At 42.7% G+C, this 22,205-nt stretch overlaps 1 protein-coding gene across 2 annotated transcripts in view; it reads right to left on the bottom strand.

Annotated features, from left to right (window-relative positions):
• MYBBP1A (MYB binding protein 1a) overlaps window positions 1–22,205 on the bottom strand; it is a 62,323-nt gene that overhangs the window by 15,252 nt on the left and 24,866 nt on the right. For both annotated transcript variants that reach the window (XM_075032464.1, XM_075032465.1), the window contains one exon: window positions 1,018–1,131. In XM_075032464.1, coding sequence (XP_074888565.1) covers window positions 1,018–1,131 — 114 coding nt within the window. The remainder of the gene's footprint in view (window positions 1–1,017; window positions 1,132–22,205) is intronic.

Here is a 22,205-nt window from a genome sequence, read left to right as displayed (position 1 = left end):
GTATTTAATGAAACGCATTATTACCTGCTTCCTCAAGAATTATAAACAGCACCTCTGAATTCCTTGATTTAAACTTTCTTAGATTTTGTCCCTCCTTGACAAGAGAAAACAGAGCTAATCATTCTGTTCCAATATGGTAAATTATAGAATGGCCTAAATTACCATTTAACCAGCATTTAAAGAAGTAAGTAAAGAATGAAAGCTACACTTAGGAAGAGGTCAATACTACAGTTACATAGGAACACCAAAGACTAGAATGTCCCATGTCATCAAGTTTAGTCACCACATCATAACATTAACTTGGCTGCTTGGTTCCCTCCCCGTCAATCCACAAGAATATAACTGAACGGCATTTTCTTCTTCAGTCTCCTGTCCCACAGATCAGCTCCTACATAATAGCTGCACCCAAAGACTGTCTTCAGGTACAATCTGCACTTGCCACTGAATCAGGAGCCCTGCAATTTCTGTCACTGTTTTTTCTGTACAAATTGTTTTCCAATGTATTATAAGGTTTCCCTGATAAACAGTATTAGCAAGGGAGTCTGGTCCAGAAGGCCTGCAAAGCACCAAGATTCAGAAGTCTAGTGCACCTCAGCTCTATCTCTTTGGCCCTGAAGTTCATTAAAGCACAGAAATTCCATAACATTTTCTGAAATGAAGTAAATGCTCATGATAATTTTCAGTTCAAAACTCATTTTTTAAAAACACCTTAAATTGATCTGTATGAGTGTACTCCCTAAAACTTGAGCTCTGTCTCTTGGATCCATACACAGGCACCGCTGAGCTGTACCAGGCACATTTCTTGCACTCTATGAAAATACATCTAAACAGTGGTGTTACAAGAATGCTGTAATCCTGGTGGACACTACCAAGACTTGGTGCAAGCAGGCAAAACCCCTTTAAGATCAGTTAAGCTAAGCACAGCTGCAGACTCCAGCTCTAAGAACGAGCACCACACTAGTCAAAGCAGCACCCATTAAGTGCTATCTGTACGTTTAACTTGTTGAAGCTTGTTACCTCTGTCACTTGGCTGATGCTTTCCCTGATCAATTCCTCCCACTCCTCCTCTGTCACGAAGAGCTTCAGTTCACGAAGTAGCAGAACCTTCTGGAGAAGCAAACACGCCTGGGCCTGAAAGAGAAAGGGAAGAGGAGATGTGAAACTCCGCACTCTCTAGGGAAAGTGTTAGCAATGCAAATATCCTGCTGAAGCAAACAGCTAAGCACAACATCCAGAGAATGCCATGTTACAGATGCTGCATATCCTCACCAACCTGTATGTTGCTCTGTTAGAAAACATTCTCTAGATCCTAACAGTCATTTCTCAGGAGACAGGGTGGTGGGTTTTGTTGAATACTCATATTTAAAAGAGAAGGTCAAAGGGGAGGGGAAGGATCATGCCACTTCTAGATTTAGGCATTGATATCCAAAATATGCTTTAATAGCTGCTCTGAGTACATCACTTTCAGTCTCCAAAAGTCTTCAGGCAGGCCTTTGCATGACTGTCCCCTTTATCGTGCCCTGATGAATGCAGTAGGCACAAACAAAAATAAAAGCTGGCAGGTTAGCAAATGCTTCGTTTCAAAGGAACCCTATATGGAAACTGCTGTTCAGAGCAGCACTCAGCCTTGCCCTGGAGTCAAACTTGCTCATCAAGCCTCTACCTTAAAGCAGCAATGAAAAGGAGTAGCCACTAGAAAACCAACAGTAATCTGCAATCTTCCTACAAGTCCTTTTCTATTCCAGAATTCCTTTTTTAAGGCTTTCTTAGGTGTAAGAAAAAGGCAGCAATAGACAAAAGCAAATGATAGAAATGCACAAAATATACTAATGAGGATTAGTGCAAATAGTTTAGAGGATTTAAAGGGAAATTTTTTGTAGCAACAGGGAGTTAGTGAGCAAATTCTACCCACACAAAGAAAAAAATGCTGCCTCTAGCTGCCATCACACAGACCAAAACTGAATGCAGGTATAAATACTAAAAATCATTGGGAACTACATCAAGAGTTAATCTTGTCCAAAGAAAGCAAGGGCTGCCATTTTTAAATTGCACATTTCTGTAGGGTGGGTTCAGCTGCAAACAACAGAGCAGAGTTTGTAAAACTCCTTGTCAAAGACACCATTGAGATCAAAAGTCTAAGAAGCCTCAAGAAAAATTCAGCCTGGTGATACTCAACCTGGCCTCCAGATACCCCTTGGATCCAAAGGAAGCAACCTGGAAAACATGTAGCAGGAGGCTAAAAACTAGCCATATGGTACCCACACTTCTACTGGAGCATTTTAAGGGAACTATTTACTGAAGAATTCAAAGTGAGGGAAGAGAAGAAATCCCTAGATCTCCTGAGAGCAGTAAGACCATCCAAAGTTGTAGGTAGTCAAACAGAACACCTCATGATCTCAAGGAAGTCTGTGTTTCCTATACAACACACTCGAGGCTTCTGGGAGGGACAGGACACTGAACACAGGTCTCCCATCGGATAATTCCAGCACTCATATTTGTGTTACAACAGAGTAATGTCATACATCTACATAAGCTTACCTCCAGTTTGCACCAGTATGGCTGACAAAGAGAATTATCCAAATAGAGCGAGCTTTCACTCACAAACAGAAACTCTGTTCTTGACTCGAGGGAGAAAATACAGGAGGGAATCGACAAGACTACATCAAAAGATTTACGTTGATTTAATGAGAGAGCGCACCCTAATGCCATATTTGAGGCAGGCAAGCTTACATATTCCTTGTAATTATGGGGAAGGCTGTGTCTTACAGAACAAATTATGGCATGTCTGCATGCATGTACCAAATGTAGTGGAAAGTCACTTCAGTACAATTACAAAGAGAACGTGACCCTCAGAGTAGATGAAAGGCCATAATTCATTCTGAAAGGCTCAGGCAGGGTCATAAACCTCAAGGCACCATCTCCTCTTTGACAATTACAAAAGCACTCATACTGCACGTGGGTGCACAGCACAGAGAAGGGTCCTGTTAAGCTATCCTGATAGTACCTCAGGACTACACATTTACTCAAAAGGCAAAGAGAGGACCAGAGGCAACAGTGATAAGGGCCTGCTCGGGAATTGTACCAGTCAGCAGCGGGTGGGAGAACTGCAAGTCAACAAGGAAAGAACTGGAAAGAAATCAAATCCATCCAAAGGAACAGGGAGTTCTGGAGACCCGAGACTCAAATGCTGGACTGACAGAACAGACCCTGAATGGGACCTAGTCCTCAGTAAGCACTAAGCTTGAAAATTATTTTAAAAGAAAGGAAAAAAACCCACTGAACATTTCCTTCTGTGTGTCATAAATGAGGAACTCAGAACACCCAGTTATCTGAGAATCCTGGCTGGTGCAATCACTCTTTAATAATTTTGTCACACTCATAGTTTTCACGCCTCCAGCCTGTATATTAGATTCAAGCAAAGAGAAAATATGTTTTGAATTCCACGTAATTAAAATATTGCTATTGCTGTGCTCAACACAATCCTATGTTTCCTGATTGTTTTTTAACTCTATGATAATTTAGTACTAAGCATGAACAACTTTTCTCATTTGAAAGAATAAAAATAAAATGAAAGATTTACTTGCGGGTTGAAATAAAATTTGGCTTAAGAACATTTCAGTCAGAGAGCAAACGTGACACTAATAATTACAAGGTCCTCAGTGCCCAGTACCATGCTATGCTGTAGTGTAAGGTTATGATATTCATCACAGAGTCAGTGACTCTTGTATTCCTAGAGCTAGGAATTCCTAGAGCTAGTTATTAACACATAGCTCTCATATAGCCTATTTTTCCAGAGCAAACTGCATAGTTAAATAGCGAAAGTTAAACCACAAGGAGAGGAACTGATGTCAGCGGAGTCAGCCAGAAAAATCAGGGGCAGAACCAAAACTAAAACCCAGTTCTTCAATCCCAGTCCAAGAGTAAACCCAGTAAGAAACAGCACTTCTCACTCCTCCTGCTGAGGCTGTCCCATCTCAGCAAGTTCAATCCAAAACTGGAGTGGCACCAAGTTTCTTCTTCAGAAAGAGGTGCAACCATCACACCTCGCTCACAGCATCTATCAGCATGTGAAAATGGATCCTGGATGTCATCAGAAGATTGCTTAACAAGTAAATGTATCAGAGAAAACCATCTAGCAACCAGGACCACAATGCTGCCACATCACCTTGGAAAGTAACAGTTTTCAGCAATGGCTTTTCAGCCACAAATTCATCTGTCAGGGCTGAGAAATATCATACTGGCTGGCTGGGAGTGAAACAGCTCCCCTTAGAATAGTCCCTGGCAGGATTTGCAAAAAGGATTTTAAACACTTAAAGAGGAATCACTGTCATGACCTCCAGGAGCTTTGCCAGGTAACATATGCTTTATCACGTAATATAAGAAGAGCTAAGAGTATGAGCACTTTGCAAAAGTAAGGAAAGATCCAAAGTGAGTCAGATCTCTAGGAACCATTTCCTTGAGGTCACAAAGGAACAGCTGACTCTATACAGTTCATTTTCCTTGTTTTATCTTCTCAGATAAATGGACACAATGCAGCTGAAAGTAGACATATTAGAGGTGTGAACATCTATGCATTTGGAAGCAAATGTTCATCTCCCCCTCGCACCTGCTTTAGAGGGCTAGTCAGAGTTTCCAGATACCACAAGCCATCTTACTTGCCCATCTTGACATCTCACACCAGCTTGATATTTGGGAGCCCAGACACATGATGTTTTTTATGAAAACAGCCTCAAAAAAATATGAGGCTGCTCAGAGGATTTTTCAAGCCATCTCCTGGAATGAGGCTCTTCCCATTGCTATAGCCACTTCTGAAAACACACAACACTACCATTTGGTGGTGCTCCTATGGCGATACTAGTAATCCACAAAGATACTTTAGAAATAAAAGAGTCACAAAATCTACCTATTTTCTCTTCTGTGAAACAGCGGTTCTAGCATGTCTGCGCATGCATGCAATAAAATACGTGTGCAAGAAAATTACATGAATGCAAGCATGCAAGATGTTTTCACTCACACACATTTAAAAAACATACAAAGCAGCATTTTACAAGATTGCACTCAAAGATGCAAGTCCTCTCCTTGCTGAGCAATAGAAAAAAGCAACTTTCCCAATACACGCATCGCATGTCTGATTGCTGTTTACTTTCTTACAGCTTCCTCAGAAGCAGTTGGGACCTGCTCACTAGAGGAGGCACTGACCTTACGCAAACAACCAATTCCTACCTCCTCACCAAGACTTTTGAAGTACAAGGCCACACACAGAACACCTTAGGAGGAGCCAAGCCACCCCAGCTAGTGCAACTCTTTTGCATCAGAACATGATCAACGCCCATGATTTCTCAGTCCATCATTTACCCTTAACATGTTCACGCTGTGTCTTTTATACATGATACAGGGACCAGCTGCATGTTTTACCATCACATCACAGACCAGCAGCAATTTGAAGTTTGGAAAGTACTGCCACAAAATTCAGCATAGACCCAGAGCTCAACAACCACCCAGTTCTGTCCCTCTCCCTCCTGCCCTCCCCAGCATCACTGGTATTTTGAAATGTCTTACAAGCATTTGGCAATTTTGGAAGCTGCCAGAACAATACAGTTCCCAAGTATATCATAGAGGATTCTCTGCATTTTCTCAGTGCCAAGTCAAGCCTGCTGTGTTCATGACAGCCCTTTGAGAGAGCCAAGTACTATCAACAGTCCATAAATGGACAAAAATAGCAGAAGACCCAAAAGTCCCAGCTACCAAACTCCAGTCCAGTTCAGAAGAGAAAGCTGTCATCCCCCCATATGCACAATCTCTGAAATGAGAATGTGTGAGAATAGTTACAAGCAGTTGACAGCCACATTAGAGCTTTTTAATTAAGGGTGGAGGAGAATGCTACAACCCATCCTGTGCCCTAGGAGCCATCCAGTTGCCTGATCGAAACATTTTCTCCTTAATGTCAGTTTTCAAAAAGAAAGACCATAAAATAGTACAAAAATAAATACAAGTGAAGTCTATTCAAGCAAGGATAGTGGATACATACATACACTCCCACATGCATCCATCAAGCATATGACTAAATGAGGCAGAAACGCTCATTATCAGTCCATGTGGGAGAAGAGAACAAACTATAACTAACTGCAGTGCTGACCCTGTGATTTTCTGCCAGCTTTGTTTATTACTTTCTTATCTACAATGATTACAGAAAATGCCATTCAGTATAAACGGTCAAGGTTTTTTTCTGAAATAGTAAACATGCTCACTGCAGTAACCGAGATGTGCTGGTAATTCCCAGAAGTGTTCACCTACCTTATTTAGATGCTAAAAAGGAGTGCAAGCTGGCAGGTTGCTGGATTATACAACCTACCTTTACCCTCTGCAGTAAAGGACAAGACATGCAGCCTGACTATTTAAAACGGCAAGCAATGGATTAACCCCTACCAATTCAGCCACTGTCTTCTTATTGAAAGCAAATATCTAGCAGAGGCATAGTAGCCATGTAGGTCAGAACAGCAGCTCTGCCCAGTCACCATCCAGGTGACTCACCACCAGGTGAGCTGGATGGAGGGGAATAGATCAAGATGTCTTTCAATCACTGCAGTTGTGAAAGAGAAAAGCCAAAACCAAACAAGCCTTTGCAATGATGTATAGATTCTGTTTGCAATGTTGAAGAGATGAAGGCGTGACCTAAATTCAGCATTGGTTTTCAAACAAAAGCACATTGTTAATAGGAAGACACTTGTTTCTAACGAGAAAAGAAATGTTTTTCTCAGTCCCAAGTGTTTTAGGAGGCTGGCTGGAGGTGGCTTTGCAAGCAAGTGAAAAAAGAGATACCACACAGACACACTCCCATGAGAAAAGACACTGAAATCAGCAGTCACCCACTGCCACCATCAGAGGAGCAAGAAACTGAAGATGTGCCCACACTGCAAACACACCAAACACCAAGTCTGAGTTTTCACACAGCCATTTTGTCAGATGATCTCAAAGCAGCTTGCAGGCTACAGCTGATTAACCCTTCCAAATTCCCTCATGGCATTTCTAGCTTTCAGGAGAGAGGCAGTAAGTTTAACTGGCTTCCCTGAAGCATATGGCAGAACAGAAATGTCTCATTAGGTCTGACCCAGGACAGTATTTGAGTTACATCAGACCTCCCTGCACATTATAACAGAAGCTGTGGGGAGTTTAAATGCTCACCAAAGACATCAAGATGGATTTTCTCCATCTTATGCCTATCATTTTTGCATCATGGACACAGTTTTATCAACATGAAGCATGTCACCAGTGTGGCAAGAACTTCTTTTTCCCTTTATATATGTATTATATATATAAAAAAAGAAAACATTACCTGGAAAATTACAAGTTTGTGCAACTCATGTATTTTTAGAACTGAAGAAGCATCAGGAGCTTTAGTGCTATCATCATTTCACTGCTCTTGGAAGTCCAGGAGACAAAAATATACAGGTGGTATCACACCACACAGGCTACTGGTATTTCAGAGCACTGATGTCTCCCTTCTGGCATACATGCTACAGCAGCAAAGCTACAGCATAACCTGCCAGCACATCTGATTCAGTGCCAGCACATATTATAAAACAGCAGCTCTCAGTATGTAATCCTCAGCATTAAGACTATTCTACAACCATAGGGATATAGCAAAAAATAATTGCACTTCTAGAAATTCTTACCTACCAAGCCCTTTGAGACTGCAATCACATGAATCACATACTGCATTTGTGACAAATACTACCAGGAAAGCTGGGATAAGAGAACATATGCCAAGAATATGCGCAATTCTAAATAAGCATTATTTGAATTTTAAGAAATAGTCAAGCTATGAAATAAATTCCTCAGCTATCTGCAATTTGTTACATGTTTAAAGAAACAAACAAAAAAACAACACACACCCCTACCCCCCAAAAACCCAAACCCACAGCAAGCTCCAGCTGACAGGACTGTTGGTTATAGGAGCATAGCCTGTCATTTATTACTACAGGGCAGGATATCCAGAGCACCACAGCAAAAGTCTCCTCCAATTACCATCAAAGCTTTTGTAAAAAGAAAACAAAACAGCATGCAAAGGCATGAAGCAAGTGCCCATCTACCCCCATTTCTGCTCCCACAGTTAAACTACTCTATTTTTACATTTACTTTGGGTGTGGGATGGAGAGAAAGGCTCCAACAGAGCAGTCCTGAGTTTCAGGGCTTGCTTTTCATTTCTCTACCACATTTGTTTCATGCATTTGAGCATTTCTGAGCCTGTAAGCTACAAGTCTGCTTGATAATGGTTTGGCAGGCAGAGTCCAAGTTAGGAACAGCCTAGAAGCTTACTCAAAAGGACAAATTATGAGAGGGGAAGGAGAATAAGGCCCACAACAATGGCACTCCCTGTTCCATACAGCAAATTCACAGCAGGCTGTTCAGAAGCAATGGCATTTCAATGTATGCTATATATATGCAAGTTTCCTAACCTTCCTTGACACATTATAATCAGAATTATAAAAGACTGAGCACTCCAACACTGCGGGCAAGACAGGCTTCTTGGCTGAGAACTGTCATGACAATATTTAACAGAGAACTTAAACTTGTGACTAACTTAAAACTCTGGAGTTTCACACAGCCTGTTAACCTCAACAGGACCAAGCTGCAAATTCTCTGGGTGAGGTGAGAAGAGGGAAAAAAAGGATTCTTTCCAAAGTTAAGGACAAACAAAAAATTATCCTTCAAGATCCTTAACAAGTATCCTCACTGAACAAGCACCAAACGCCAATTATTTACTTAAAACATACAAAACTTATTTGAAGGCTTTAGATGTAAAAAGTGAAAACCAGAGGTCATTAAGAAACATTTGCCAAATCAATTTTCCTCAATCCACAAGCTGTAACTACAGTATTTCACACATGGCTTGCACACACACGCACATTCCATATAAGTTTCAAATTCAAGGGGAAGGGAGGGTAAGGCAAAGCCCTGGCTGTGGCTTAAGAAAACTATTTTTGAGAACAAAAATTAATTTTTAACTTCCTCACCAGTGCTGAAACAAGGCGCACACAAGCAGTAGAGCCAAGATTCTCATTTAGCAGCTACCTAAAAGGGTTCAGAGTAGAAAGTGCTAGTGCCTTCTGGGATAAGCAGGACTGCTACAACAACACAGCTGCCATGTTTGGTTATGCAGAGCTGCCCACGCCAGGACACTATTTCTTGCTTTAAAAATGTGCTGCCAATGCTCCAAGGCAGCATCATGAATTAGACATCTACTTTCACCCAAAATTTACCCTGTTGTCCTCTCTGATTAAGGGACCCAGGGAGTGCCTCCCCCGCACCGTGTTCCCGGCTGCCTCCCCTATCCTGCCTAGCCCGGAGACATTGCCAGGCTCAAGCGGAGCTCGAAGCCTCGCCGTGCCCCACAAAGAAGCCCTGCCGTGCCCCACGCCGCAGCAGCCAGCGTGAGGAAGCCTGCGGTGTAGAGCTCCTGTCTGCAGGGCCCATTGCACACAGGGACACGGGCAGAAGGGGCCTGCGTGACAGCACCGCCACAGCGCGGTGCCTAGGCTGCGCGGCAGGCTCTCAGCGGGAAAGCCATGTTATCCGTCACCAGACAGGCTCCTGGTGCCTGCAAGCCCAGTCAGAGAGAGCTCATGCTGGCCCAGAAAAGACCATGAAAATCTCTTCTGCATGATCAGCGGGCGCAGGAGCCAAATCCAATATTTGCTGCTACAATCCAATGTCTTCAGACTAATCAATCGGCTCTTTCAAGACGTCCCCTCAGCCAGCCTCGACAAGGTCCAATATTGTTGTCTGAGGCAGGCAGCACGTGAGCAGGATACAACTTGGCCGGCACAGAAGTTGTCCTGCCAGATGCCAGTTCCCAAGTCTGCAAAGTTGCCCTCCTGCCTCCAGGAACAGACAAGGCACAATAAAGCAGCAGAAGTAAACGCTGACCAGAAACCCCCACCCATCAACCACTACCCCCTGCTCCCATACCTTCCCTGAATACCAAATACCATGCTCCAGGCCAGAAGAGTTTCCTCCTAGCCCTCCCTCAGTCTGGCCTTGCCAAAAAAACAGCAAATAGATTTACAAGCCCAGGAACAAAATTCTCCTTGCCAAAAAGTGATCAAAACAAATGACATTTTACAGCTTAGATTAAGTTCCTGCAACAAATGGATGAGAAAAATTTTGCACGGCTAGTTAATTACAACATGTAAAGCATTTAAGTGACACCTACATCACATTTTACAACCTTGGCCAAGAAAGGCAATCTTACTCAGTGTACTCCCACCAAACACCCTAGGTCATCAAGCTCTTGCAATTTTCAGTGTTTTAGAATAAGCCAACCTGCACTGCAACCCAGTTTTATGCAAAGTAGATTGTACCTGTTCTTTCTTCCTAGTAAAAAAGCAGATTTCCACAGATACGGCAGGATGCTTTCCATCCGGGAACCTCTGAACAACTCACAACAGCTTGTATATTAGCACATTGAAAATAATTGTCACACAAGAGACACATTTTGCTCATTTGATCATCATCATGTAAATTATCTGTTTAAGCCTTGTTGAGTGCAAAAAATTACCAATGAAGTCTGTTGGGCTTGTGGGGTTTTTACGTTAATTTTTATTTCCAAACCTCTGAAACAGCCAACATCCCCCTCTCTAGCTAGTTTCTAAAAAAGCTAAACAGTAGTTTGTGAACATATGGGTTTGTGTGTCCTCTTAAGCTGCTGGAACATATGACCCCAGTAATTCCCAGTGTGGGCCAACTTCCCAGTCACTATCTCAGCAATGGCAAAAATGGAAGAGCAATCACCTGCTAGGTAGCAGGCGAATTAGGTCTCTCACCTCCATGAGAGAGGCTCAACACCAAGGACTCAGGGATGGTGGAAATCTCTTGCTAAAATGCCTGCAAGCAGGGGAAAACTGAATGCACAGGATGTGGTGCTAGACTCAGATCTTGGTCCCCGCTTTGGAAGCTCTGCTTTTGGATTTGAGGTTTTACTACCTTGCTTACTGAAAAAGAACAAAGCTCCCTGGAAGACAGCAATTGAGACAAAACTGACTGTGAAGAAATCACCATCTTTCTACCCCTCCTGCTGACTCCCCTCTCCTCTTTATTTTTATTATTCTTCATAAACCTCTTCACCCATGGCTCAGATGTCCTGCTTTAAGCAGAAGCAATGAGAAGTTAAGAAACCTATACAATTCTACTACTGTTCCCAAGGCTCTGAACAGCAGCTGTCGCATCAATCAGATGGGCTGTTAACTTCATTCTGCTGCTACCGAGTACTTGTCTATACTACAGAAAGTTTTATCACATTAGCTATGCTGGCACATCCTCCTCCTCCACAACATGAAAACAGCTATTGCAAGACACAAGCACTTAAACCACCACCGCTCAGTCTGGCTGAAAATGTGGAATGAGCTACACCCCACAGAAACCACCTTTATATAATGCAGCTGCACCTACACAAGTTATGTCAGCCTTAGCCCTACAGGTAAAAATGGTCATTGCCTTCACTGACAAAGTCACACTGGTATGGTTTTTTAAATGTACTTGAGCCAGCAGAAAACCCAGGACTAGCAGTCAAGACACTGGAGCAGCCTGCCTGCAGACCTGGGCATTTATACAGTATTCACTTACACACAGGTTTCTTCATGCCCTGAAACATCATTACTTAATTTGTTTAACCAGGGACTCTGCAAATCACGTTCTCTCCACTGCTGCTGAGAAGTGGATTTTTTCCACACTTGGTTCCTCTGCAAACAGTGCTCTGGAAGATGTTCCTGGTAGAGCAAAAGCCTCATCTTGCAATTGCCTAACCAGAGGAGCCCATTTGTGAGAGCCTTCTCACTGCAACAGGACATTTATGCCCAATGCAAGTGGGCACACGTACAGCTGCTTCCTTCAGCACTGTTCTGTTGGCAGCTGGGAAAGGAGGGGGAAAAAAAATCATTAAAAAATGATTTAAAAAAAAAAAAAAAAAAAATCAAAGCTCCCTCCTACGGTCACCACAATCTAACAAGAACCAGTGACAGAAATAAGATGTTGCTAGATTTTAAAGGCAGTAGAGATGAGTCAGTACACACAGGGAGAAGATTTGACACTGCAATTTTTCAGAGGGTATCTGCACATTAAATACTGGGCTTCACTGGCAGGCTTTCTTTTCTGCCTGAGATGAAGGGTCTGCAGGACATTTGGGCAGTCAAAACAACGAACAATGAACATAACACACTGGACTCCTGGGCCAGGCCTGGCTGATGCTATTAGATACTAGCTTTGAATGTTTCATTTGCATACAACAAAGATACATCTAGTGAGGATTCAGGTCTGGGGAAGACATTATTTACCTTGTGCTCTTCTTTCACCAGAAGCCAACAGGCAGACCTTCAGCACACAGCAACCCATACAAAACAACCCATATATTGGTCTGCTGCTTTGGTGAACATAGAGATTAATTTCTCCCAGGGGTAGCCACTTACCATATCAGAAAGGCCAATCAGTCTTAATGTTTCCCTCAAAAAAAAAAAGTCAGTATTTATTGTCCTAAATTCTTGAAAAATAAAAAGATGCCATAAGTAAGTGAGCCATGAGAACTGAAGATAAATGGTAGCAGAACACGGATTAGCACCCATAAGCACTGATGTTTTCTTCCTCTTTCCATAATGCCCAATTACAGGACTGAAACTTTGGTGGGGAACATTGGTACCACAGAGCATACTGAGACCAGAGGAGAAAAGAACAGGAACGGATTCTGGGCAATGCATCCAAGTCACTGCCTGCCTGCATTAAAAAAATAATAACCAGGAAACATACCCATTTCCCTCTCCACTCGCAAATACACTTCTCTCCCAAGTTAAGAACAAAGTCACAATTTAAAAAAAAAAAACAAACACCTAAGACAATTTGGTTTCTTAATATGGCCCTTTTTATTTTGGAGCATTTCCACTTCGTTTTTACAAGCTCCTCACTCTAAACACCAAAGAAAGAAATACTCTTTCTTTAAGAAATCAGATTCTCACAGAATGTCCCAGTAGCTGAGGCTCAAAGAAACATTACCAAATATCAAGAAACCTCTTGCAAAATCATCTGGGGCACTATCCTTTCTTCTGACCCTGGCTTTCCTCTTGAAAAATAAAACCAACCTTTTCCCAAAGCTTTCATTTTGTCAATTTTTATTTTACATGCTTACACATTGTATTATGAAACATGAAGAAGCTCCACTGACACCTCAAGTTACTTGCACATGTTGGTTAAGACCAAAACTGTCCCCTCCAGTTCTGTCTCCTGCCTGCTCCTCCCAACACTTTCTAAGCCAGATGTCTCCTCTGCACAACAAAGCCAGTTTTCCTCAATTCAGGAGAGACATGCAATAGGATTTTCTTTAGGCTATTCAGAAGGCAGCTACCGCATAATGCAGCCTATTTAAGGAGACTTTGCTAAAGTCAAATTTAATAATTTAGGAGATTTAAGAGCAGTGTGCATTCAAAAAAACCCCCACGCTGCCTAGGCACTGCGTGCCTTTTAGCTGCTGTCCCTGATTCACTAGACCAGTCTTGATGTTGCAAGGACAAAGGTTTTCATCTTTTGAGAACATTTATCAGCAGATAATAAGAAATTAGAATTCCAATTCACTCAAACGTCAACTATTGAAGTTTAGCTTTCAAGAAGTATAAAAAAAAGTACTCACACATCAGTAAAATTTGTTAGCTTGGAACATTGAAATAAACAGCATTGCTAAGCAAAAATAAAAAAAAAAAGTTGGAAATTGTACTGGGTTGAACTTTGTAGATTCATCAATTCAGACGCTCGCCAGCAGACCTTTTCATTTTGCAGAATCCACTGAGAGAAGCACCATGACGTGACAGACTGCACATGGCTTAAGACCCTATTCTGTCTGCTAGGAGGTTGCTGAGAAATCCTGCAGAGAAATCCAAACTCCTTTCTTGTGCTTTAACTCTTGCTGAGTGGCATTTTAATACATGCCAAGGGAAAGCAGAAACAGCCAAACCCCATTCCTGCTGCACCCCCAAACAACAACAAGAAGGGACCTACCACTTTGTACACAAACTCTTAAGAACATCCTTTTCAGTGAATATAGCCCAGGTTGGCATTTCATTTTACGCTGCAGAAGCCCTAATCTTTCTTCACTTGCCAACAAAACACCCTTCCAACACGCTTGCTACTACTTCCAAACCAAGATCCAATAGCCCACTGTAAACACAGCAAAAATCATTACCTAGAACTTCAACAAAACCGGATTATATCCTAATGTTTTTGTAATTCTTTTGTAGCATGAACATAAGTTGAGCCCATATGACTGAGAAAGTCACCAATTTCAACACAACCAGACATTTCTTCCCCTCTTGTTTTTGTTATGCTGTTATTGAATACACGGCAATGACCTTGCCTCCAAGCAAACTTTTCCCATTTGCTCCTCACAAATATCTACTCATCAAATTGTCGAAGGGGCTATGTTTGTCAGGCTGAGCAGAACACACTTGGGTGGTTCACTCTCTTTTTAAAAACTATCAACCCCCCATGTGTCAGATGGCAAGTTTAATTTAGTAGGCTAGGAAATTACTCGGTCTTGGAAAATCACTGCAATATGGTATACATCTAACTCAGCAAGTCCATCCGATATGCAGGGCTGTTATGCTACTGATCAGTCCCATCCTTGGGGAGCTCTTGCCAGCAGCTGTCTCTACAGTAACAACTAAAGCGTATGTGACCTTTTAATTTTCTTATTTCTTCCCAGCAACAGACTAGAATGTTTCCTCCATTACTGAGAATTTGCTTCATGATCATCAACACAATCAGCTCAACAGTAGCGAGCAGAATAAACACAGTCTGTATCTCTAGAATCAGAATATAGAGGCAAGTAGAAGCTTCTTCATGCTCTGTTTGTGCTGCACTGAGTATGGTGGAATATAAAGACTGGGACTGCTAACAGGGCAGTTTCTCTGTCCCAGTCAATTAATGCCTGGTATCATTATGGATTTGTATGTGGGCAATGCAGGCATCTATCTGCTAGACACTCTTTGCAAAAGACACGGGCCATTAAAAGGCACCAAGAAATACAACAAAAAACAAGTATGACAGAAAAAATTCATGCTATTAACATGCATGATGTTCCAAAGGGACCCTGCAGACTCAGTGACAGGGGGTCCCTTGTTCAACTGAATACACCATGAGCACACAAAGTTCTCAATGTAAATATAAGTAAAAACTCATGCCATGGGATTTCAAGCTCTCAGTTTAAATGCAGTCAGGAGGACCTGAAAAATTTAAACACATCTTTTTAAATTTTCAACCATGTCACACAAGTGAGAGGAAAGGGAGACAGAAACATGGCTTATAAAGCAGTTCTTCAGAGAGCGCTACATTTTACTGCGGCATCAAACACCTTTCCAAAGAACATCAGAGACTATAGATGCTGTCAATGTCCTCCAACTCACCAAAGGAAGATAGTTTCTTTGAGCTCTCCCAATGCAACAGACACTCTCAAAAATGAAAGGCTGGGACACAATAATCCACATCCACAACCATCCTAAAGGTCTAAGAATTAAAAATCTCTGCACAAAAATGTAGAACACTCTGGCCCTGACCCAGCAAAGCACTTAAGCATTCAACCCTTTCCCCTTCAACTTCAGAGGGACAGTTTACATACCTAGAGCTAGTACATGTCATAGGGCTTTGCTGGCTCATGATCAGATAGCTCAGATATGTGCAAGAGCCCACCCATAGCTCAGCTTTATCTTGCAAAACACAGGATCTCCTTGACCATCTCCTTACACACACACCAAAAAAACACGAACAGGAGCAGGACACTGACTGGAGCCAAAGCATGTCAGTTTGACACACATTTTCCAGCTGCAAATGATTTCTCTTCATTGAAGAGAGGGTGCATACTGAACAGAGGAAGACAAAAAGAACGAAGTCTGCAGGCAACAGCCACTGTAACACTATCACAGAAGAGGCTATCGCTGCCGGTGGGTAACCTAGCCTCTGAAGGTCTGCTCAGCCGGACCCTGGGACGAGCCCTCCCCCTAGTAACACCTCTATGGAGGACACAGGCACAGCATGTCCTACCGCTGCCGAGGGGATGGAGGATGCTTTGCAGGAATGGTGCGTTTCAGTCATGGCGTATTGCTTAGCTAGCACCAGCAGCCTGGTTCTCATTTCTGACGCAAAGGAGGTAGAGGTGAACTGGTACCGGTACTTATCTGGGGAGGTTTATTTTGCTTCATTATTAGTAACAGCTTATGCAAAATATTCCATAACAAGTCCTTCCTATACCACCTGCTGGACACTATCTGTGAGAATGCAGGCAAGGCACAGTGCATTAATGTAGCAATCCATTCATCTATCACAGCATGAGGAGGAATACTCCCAAACATACGCACAGAGGGGTGCTGGCTTCTGATGCTTTGCAGTGCTTTTACTGTTCTTGCTGTATTAAAGTTTAATTACTTTTTAACTTAGATATTTACATGGAACATAAACCATTCAGAAGGATAACTGTCAACCAGCCAAGACCTCTTTGGCAGGACTTTGGGGTCATATTTTACTCTTCTGCTGATGGCAGCTCTGGCACAGAATTGCTTCAGTTCTGTAAAATTATGTCTATATAAGTTTGATCCCTTTGGGGAGACTGCCAAAGCACCAAGATTAATTAGCAACTTACCTAAAATACACTCTCTATTAGATAGATCTTAAAGGGTTCTTTGTCACAGACTGCTTTATAAAAACACATTTTTAAATATTAATGAATCTATATGACATAAGATGACATTTGGAACTCTGTCTCAGTGTCCATTCTCATCTCCACACTAAGTAAAATAACTTTTATTAGTTTCATGACGGCTCTGCACTTACATCAGCTTTGTAGAGTTCTAGCCAAATCATAGAAAGTAAACTCACTTGATGGACAAATATAGCATCATTATGCTCCCAGCTACTGCAACATCCTCAATCAATATAGCTTTAAATGCAAATAAGAAGGCAGGAATGTATTCAAACTGATGTGTGACCACAGTACAAAAATAATAGCAAAGGCTCTTAGTAACTGTGTTGAAATGTACACTCCTAGTGCCTTTCCCAAAGGAAAAGGACAAAGGACAGGTATCAAATAATTTGTGTAGACCCTAGGAAAACGTTACAGGCTAGAAGTGGTCTAAGTGTCTGCCAATACAAGTGAGATGGGAACAACACCTTACGTGTGGTAGCAATGGATGTTTCATTTACAAGTCTTCCTTTCCAAACTGGTTCCAGTATCACTGGTCAACAAGCTGGATTTCTCAGGGAAAAGCATGGTTGTTCCAGTCCAGGCTTCCAGAGAGGCTGTGCTTCAGCCTGCTTCCACTTGGAATATGCACTTGCCTGCAGAAGCCTGCATCAGCAGTAAGCCTGGGTACCCGCAATGCAACCAGCCACACATTTTCCTTCTTCACCTGATCCTCAGACTAACAAGGTTTTTAGGGTAGAAGCATTAGCTAACAGACTCATGCAGTCCTCTGGCAGTCCCACCATGTATAAGAATGGGGGGTGGGGGCACTGCAGTAACAACCTCACCACTATTAACAATATACCACCAGGGGGTTTGTGCTGTAACAGCATCAGAGTGACAGCATAAGACCACACAATTACAGAACTAGATGTTACTGTAGCTATGCTCATACTGATGCTGCTAAAAATAAACCAGGAAGACATTCCTCACCTAAGGCTCAGGAGGGTTCTGGTATGTAGCTGAGTCATGCAACAATTATTAAATTAAACACATCTTGATCCTTGATTTACGGTCCATCAGCACAAGCCAAAAAAATAAGCCTTTTGTGTGTATTGAAAAAGCAACACTGCACCCACTGAAACAAGGCACAAGGAAGTAATTTGAAGGTCAAGGTCTCCTGGAAAACAATTGCAGTAGTAAGATCAAATTGCATTAAGAAAGGAGGAAGCGAGAACAACCGCACAGACATTTTCTTTCTAAACAGAATTTGACAGAATGTGTTTAGTTCTTGTGGAAGACATCAGACTGACAGCAACATCCTTAGTCAACAAAACAGCACAAGCTTCCCCCACCTGTTAGCACTACACACATTCTGCTTGGCTTTGCAAGGCTTTGCAGTGCCAATGGGATCATCTGTGCCAGAAGCTTAACACAATTCATTAGCACTAGGTCAACTCAAAGGTATAACAGAAGCTCCATTTTTGATGACTTGTCATTTTCCCATACTAGTCTTAGCATTGAAGACTATATCTCTAGCTGTCATTTGTACCTAAGCTACATAGAGCATACATATGTACGCAGGTATGCATGTAGGTACTGGATTCTAGAAATGTTAGCTACACTTTACGCAGGTGTAAGCACCTTGTCGGTAAGAGAAAGCTATCAAATCTGCCTATATGTACAAAAAGATTGTGATGTGTGCACTGGGCCCATTTTCCTACCACTGAAGACATTTCTGCTGGCCATTACAGCAAGTACAAGGTCATAGTGTGACTGATTTTCAGGACCTCGGTCCTCAGAACTGCATCCAACAAGCTGGATTAGACTACCCCAAAAATTTCTTTACTACCTTCTCTTTAACTTGTAGCACTTCCCACACACTAAGGTCCTCTTGAAAAGCTTCACAGTAGCTGCTTACAATCTAGTGATTTCATATAGTTTCTATTCACTTCTTTCTACAGTAGATCACAGGCATGAGGCAGGCCATATTCTGAGAAGACAGTGCAGCTTCAAGTTATATGTTGGTTTAACTTATACATATGGGAAAGCAAGGATCAACAAGAGTTTAGGAAAAAGATCCTGACTGCTACTGTAGTAAAAAAAACCAAAAACCCAACAAACCACAGCAAAACCCACCACATTTCTCAGTTCAATAAATGAAAGACATCCAAACATTAGTGTGTTCATTTTTTAAAAGCCTGAAGCATTTTAACTTGTACAAAGGCACCTTTGGGACAGCAGTCTTCTTTAGCTCCACACTTCAAGAAATGCAGTTTGAAAAATAGGCCAGCCAACAGGTAACACTGAGCATTCAAAGCACCAGCTGCCAGAGTCACAGTGCATTTGAACCAGCAGAATATGATTCATAGTGTCCTGCAGTCAGTGTGGTCTCACAAAAGGTGAGAAGTCCAGCTCAGATGCATGAACTGCCTGAAACAAGGTGATGTTGCAGATCCACTGTCACATAGTTCTTCAGCTTTTATATTTCTGATGTATAGGTTTAAAGAGTTATTAAGTGAATTCAGGGTGAGATGACAACCCCCCTTCCCTGGTCAAGCATCCCTTGCGCTTTGTTCCCCCACTCACAAATTACACCAATCTCTCCAACTCTTTCCTTTTCCAGGGAAACTGCTGTAGTACTGTCTCCTGCAGGCATCTACGCTCCAGGAGTAACATCAGAGGAACAGAACTTGGCCATATGTGCAAGCTTCAGTTTCAAGTTCAGTCTCAATAAGACCACTGCAAATTCACCTTTCCAGTTTAAAACTTGTTATACAGGTTGAGCTTACTGCTAGGAAAACCTACCAATCCAATCACTGTGAGCCAGGTTTAAAACTGCCTTAAGAGCTCTCACCCCCCGAAAGTGTTGTTCATTTTATCTCACAAATTACTTCAATATAGAGGTGAACAACCTTACTGCTGCTTTAGGCATGTAGGAACAGTGTCAGAGGAAAAGGGCTGACTCGATGTCAGTCATACCATCTAAAGCTTTTGTTCTAAAGCTTCCTTTTTTTCTGCTAAGCTTTGCATCAAGATGCACCCTCTGATACACATGCCTTTGGATATCTCCAAAAGACCCTTCTCTACAGCAGTTACACAGGCCAAAGAAATGCACCTCCCAGAAAGGCACATAACACCCATCCGATAGCTACAAACACCTCTGTCTTTACAGATGCAACACTGCTGCTGAGTTCAATGTTCTCCAGGTTTCAGAGGTGAGCAGCTGAAGGAGACAGGATGCACAGAAAGGCTGCAGCAATGCAAGACCCAGTTGCCCAAGTCATCAGCTACAGCCAACAGTCCACGCAGACAAACTCTGCTTTCCAATATTCTCATACTCACTTCACAGAAGCCATCATTTCATGTTAACAAACACTGCCATTTGATGAAATAAATCACAGCTTTCACCCAGCCACTTCTGCCCCTGAACTGACTATCCTTGTGCCCTGAACAAGACCAGTGAATTGATATAAGTTAACTTTAACCCAGCAAAAGGGAAGGAACAAAAAAAAAGTATGTGTGCAAGGGGAAGCTAAGTTTTCAGCCAAGCCATCCTCATGTCCATTTTGCGACGTAACTGCATGAACACTTGGGCACCAGACAGCAAGATCCCCAGGGTCAGAACAAATGGCTGGGGTTGGAGAGGCCAGACTGCTCCTCTCCAAGCCAATGCCAGCTGAGCAGCATTTGAATGGCTCCTGCATTTCCTAGAGGATCCTTTCTCAGTTACAACTGCCCAGAAATTGAGTTCGACAGACCTGCAGCAGCCTACAACAGAAGGCACAGGAACAACATTTATACATACAGGTCGGGTTTGCTGCTTCTTGACAAGAGCCCCAGCAGGTCCAGGCTGTGCCATACACTGTGTGGCTTACTGAGCGCACAGGGAAACATGCTGCAAATCACTTCAACCAGGTTAGTCCAGGTTATGGACCAGGACCACTTGGTGATCAAGTTTGACTTTACACTAGAGGCCCCAGCAAGAGCAGAAACCCCTGAAGTAAGAGCTGGACATGTACACCAGTGGCCACAAAATCTTGCCTTAAAGGCCTTAAAAAATTCAGGGACCAGTCTGGCTGAGAGGAGAGATGGAACAGACCCCCTGCCTCCATGCTACTCTCACAAAAGGAACACACCCCCCCTTACGTCCTCCTCATGAACCACTTTTCCTTTTGTTCAAAACTACCTAAAAGCTCAACCTGAAGGTGCATCCGCTTCTCCTACCCCCTTGGGAAGGGCCTCCCCCAGGCCAGTTGGGATAGCAGCCAGCAGCCCGGCTGGGTCAGAGCCCCAGGGTCCATTACCAGGCCAACATCAGACACCTGCCAGAGCTGTGAGCCTCCACCTTGCCATGCAGAGCATGGCTCTCCCCACCCAGCACGGCCCTGAGGACTCCCTGCCAAAGGGATGTGCAGAGCCAAGAAGTCAAAATCACAGAGGGATTAGTTGTTCATACAGATGCAGCAGGCATAGCCAGAATGATCAGCATTAATAACAGGAGTGTTAGAAGGGGAATTAAGCTAGTTTAATGATTAGAAGCCAGTGTTCAGGGGCTGAAAATGGGAGACTACCCTACTTACCTTTCGACCATCAGGGCTGGCCAAAGTCAGAGTATCAGGAGACCTTTGGTGTCTTCAGTACTCTGAGTTAGGACAGCCCTTTTGGTAGCTGAGCCCCTCCACCTCACTCCCCCAGAGGCTGCCAGGAGCTGCAGAGACTCCAGAGAAGTTATCCCCCTGCTTTACCCATGACATCACTTTGCCACATGCACCCACCTAGCTTGGCCCCTACCTTACCCCCTAGGATACCACCAAAGCATATTTGCATTGAGAATCAATGGGAAAATTTAATTGAAAACCTGACAAATTGGACATTTGATGAGCAGAAGCCAGAATTCCTGAAAAGGAAGCAGTGTGCAAAAAAGGTAAAGCTGCAGCTCCAAACTCCACTAGCTTTACAAAGCTTACTCTCCATGTTGCCTTTGTTTAAACAGTAGTATATCCATGTTCTCTATCCAGTCTCCCACACACAGCACACTGCACATCCTCCCCTACTCCTCCTACCCACAGATAAACAGGCTCTGGAAACAAAGCTTGAGCACGTAGCTGTGGAAGCCCTGAAAGAAGGACAATGCTATTCCCTGGGGAGAAGCAAAGACATCCACATAATGAAGCTGTCTGCTTGGGATGCTGTTCTGGTCTCTTGAGGATAGGATCAAGTAGTGCCTTACAAGTAATTTGTTTGCTATTTGTGTAACACATCCTTACTTCTATCCAGTGAAATTACCAATAGCTTAATTCACTTTCTTTTTCTTGTTCTTTAAATCAGAGCCATTCCTATTGGGTAAAAGAGCCTGAAATGCAATTTACACTGACAATGTAAAGCAGCCTTGCTATAAACAGATACCTAGCCGTTCACTTTCCCTCCAGTGATCAGAAACAATAAAACAGCTACTTATGAAAGAGAAAAGTCAATCTAGGATGTACTTCTGCAGGGG

This window comes from Buteo buteo, chromosome 7 (genome assembly GCF_964188355.1).
Source record: "Buteo buteo chromosome 7, bButBut1.hap1.1, whole genome shotgun sequence".
Lineage (NCBI taxonomy): Eukaryota > Metazoa > Chordata > Aves > Accipitriformes > Accipitridae > Buteo > Buteo buteo.
Note: the sequence above shows the minus strand (reverse complement) of the source record. Positions and strands in the feature narration are given on the sequence as shown.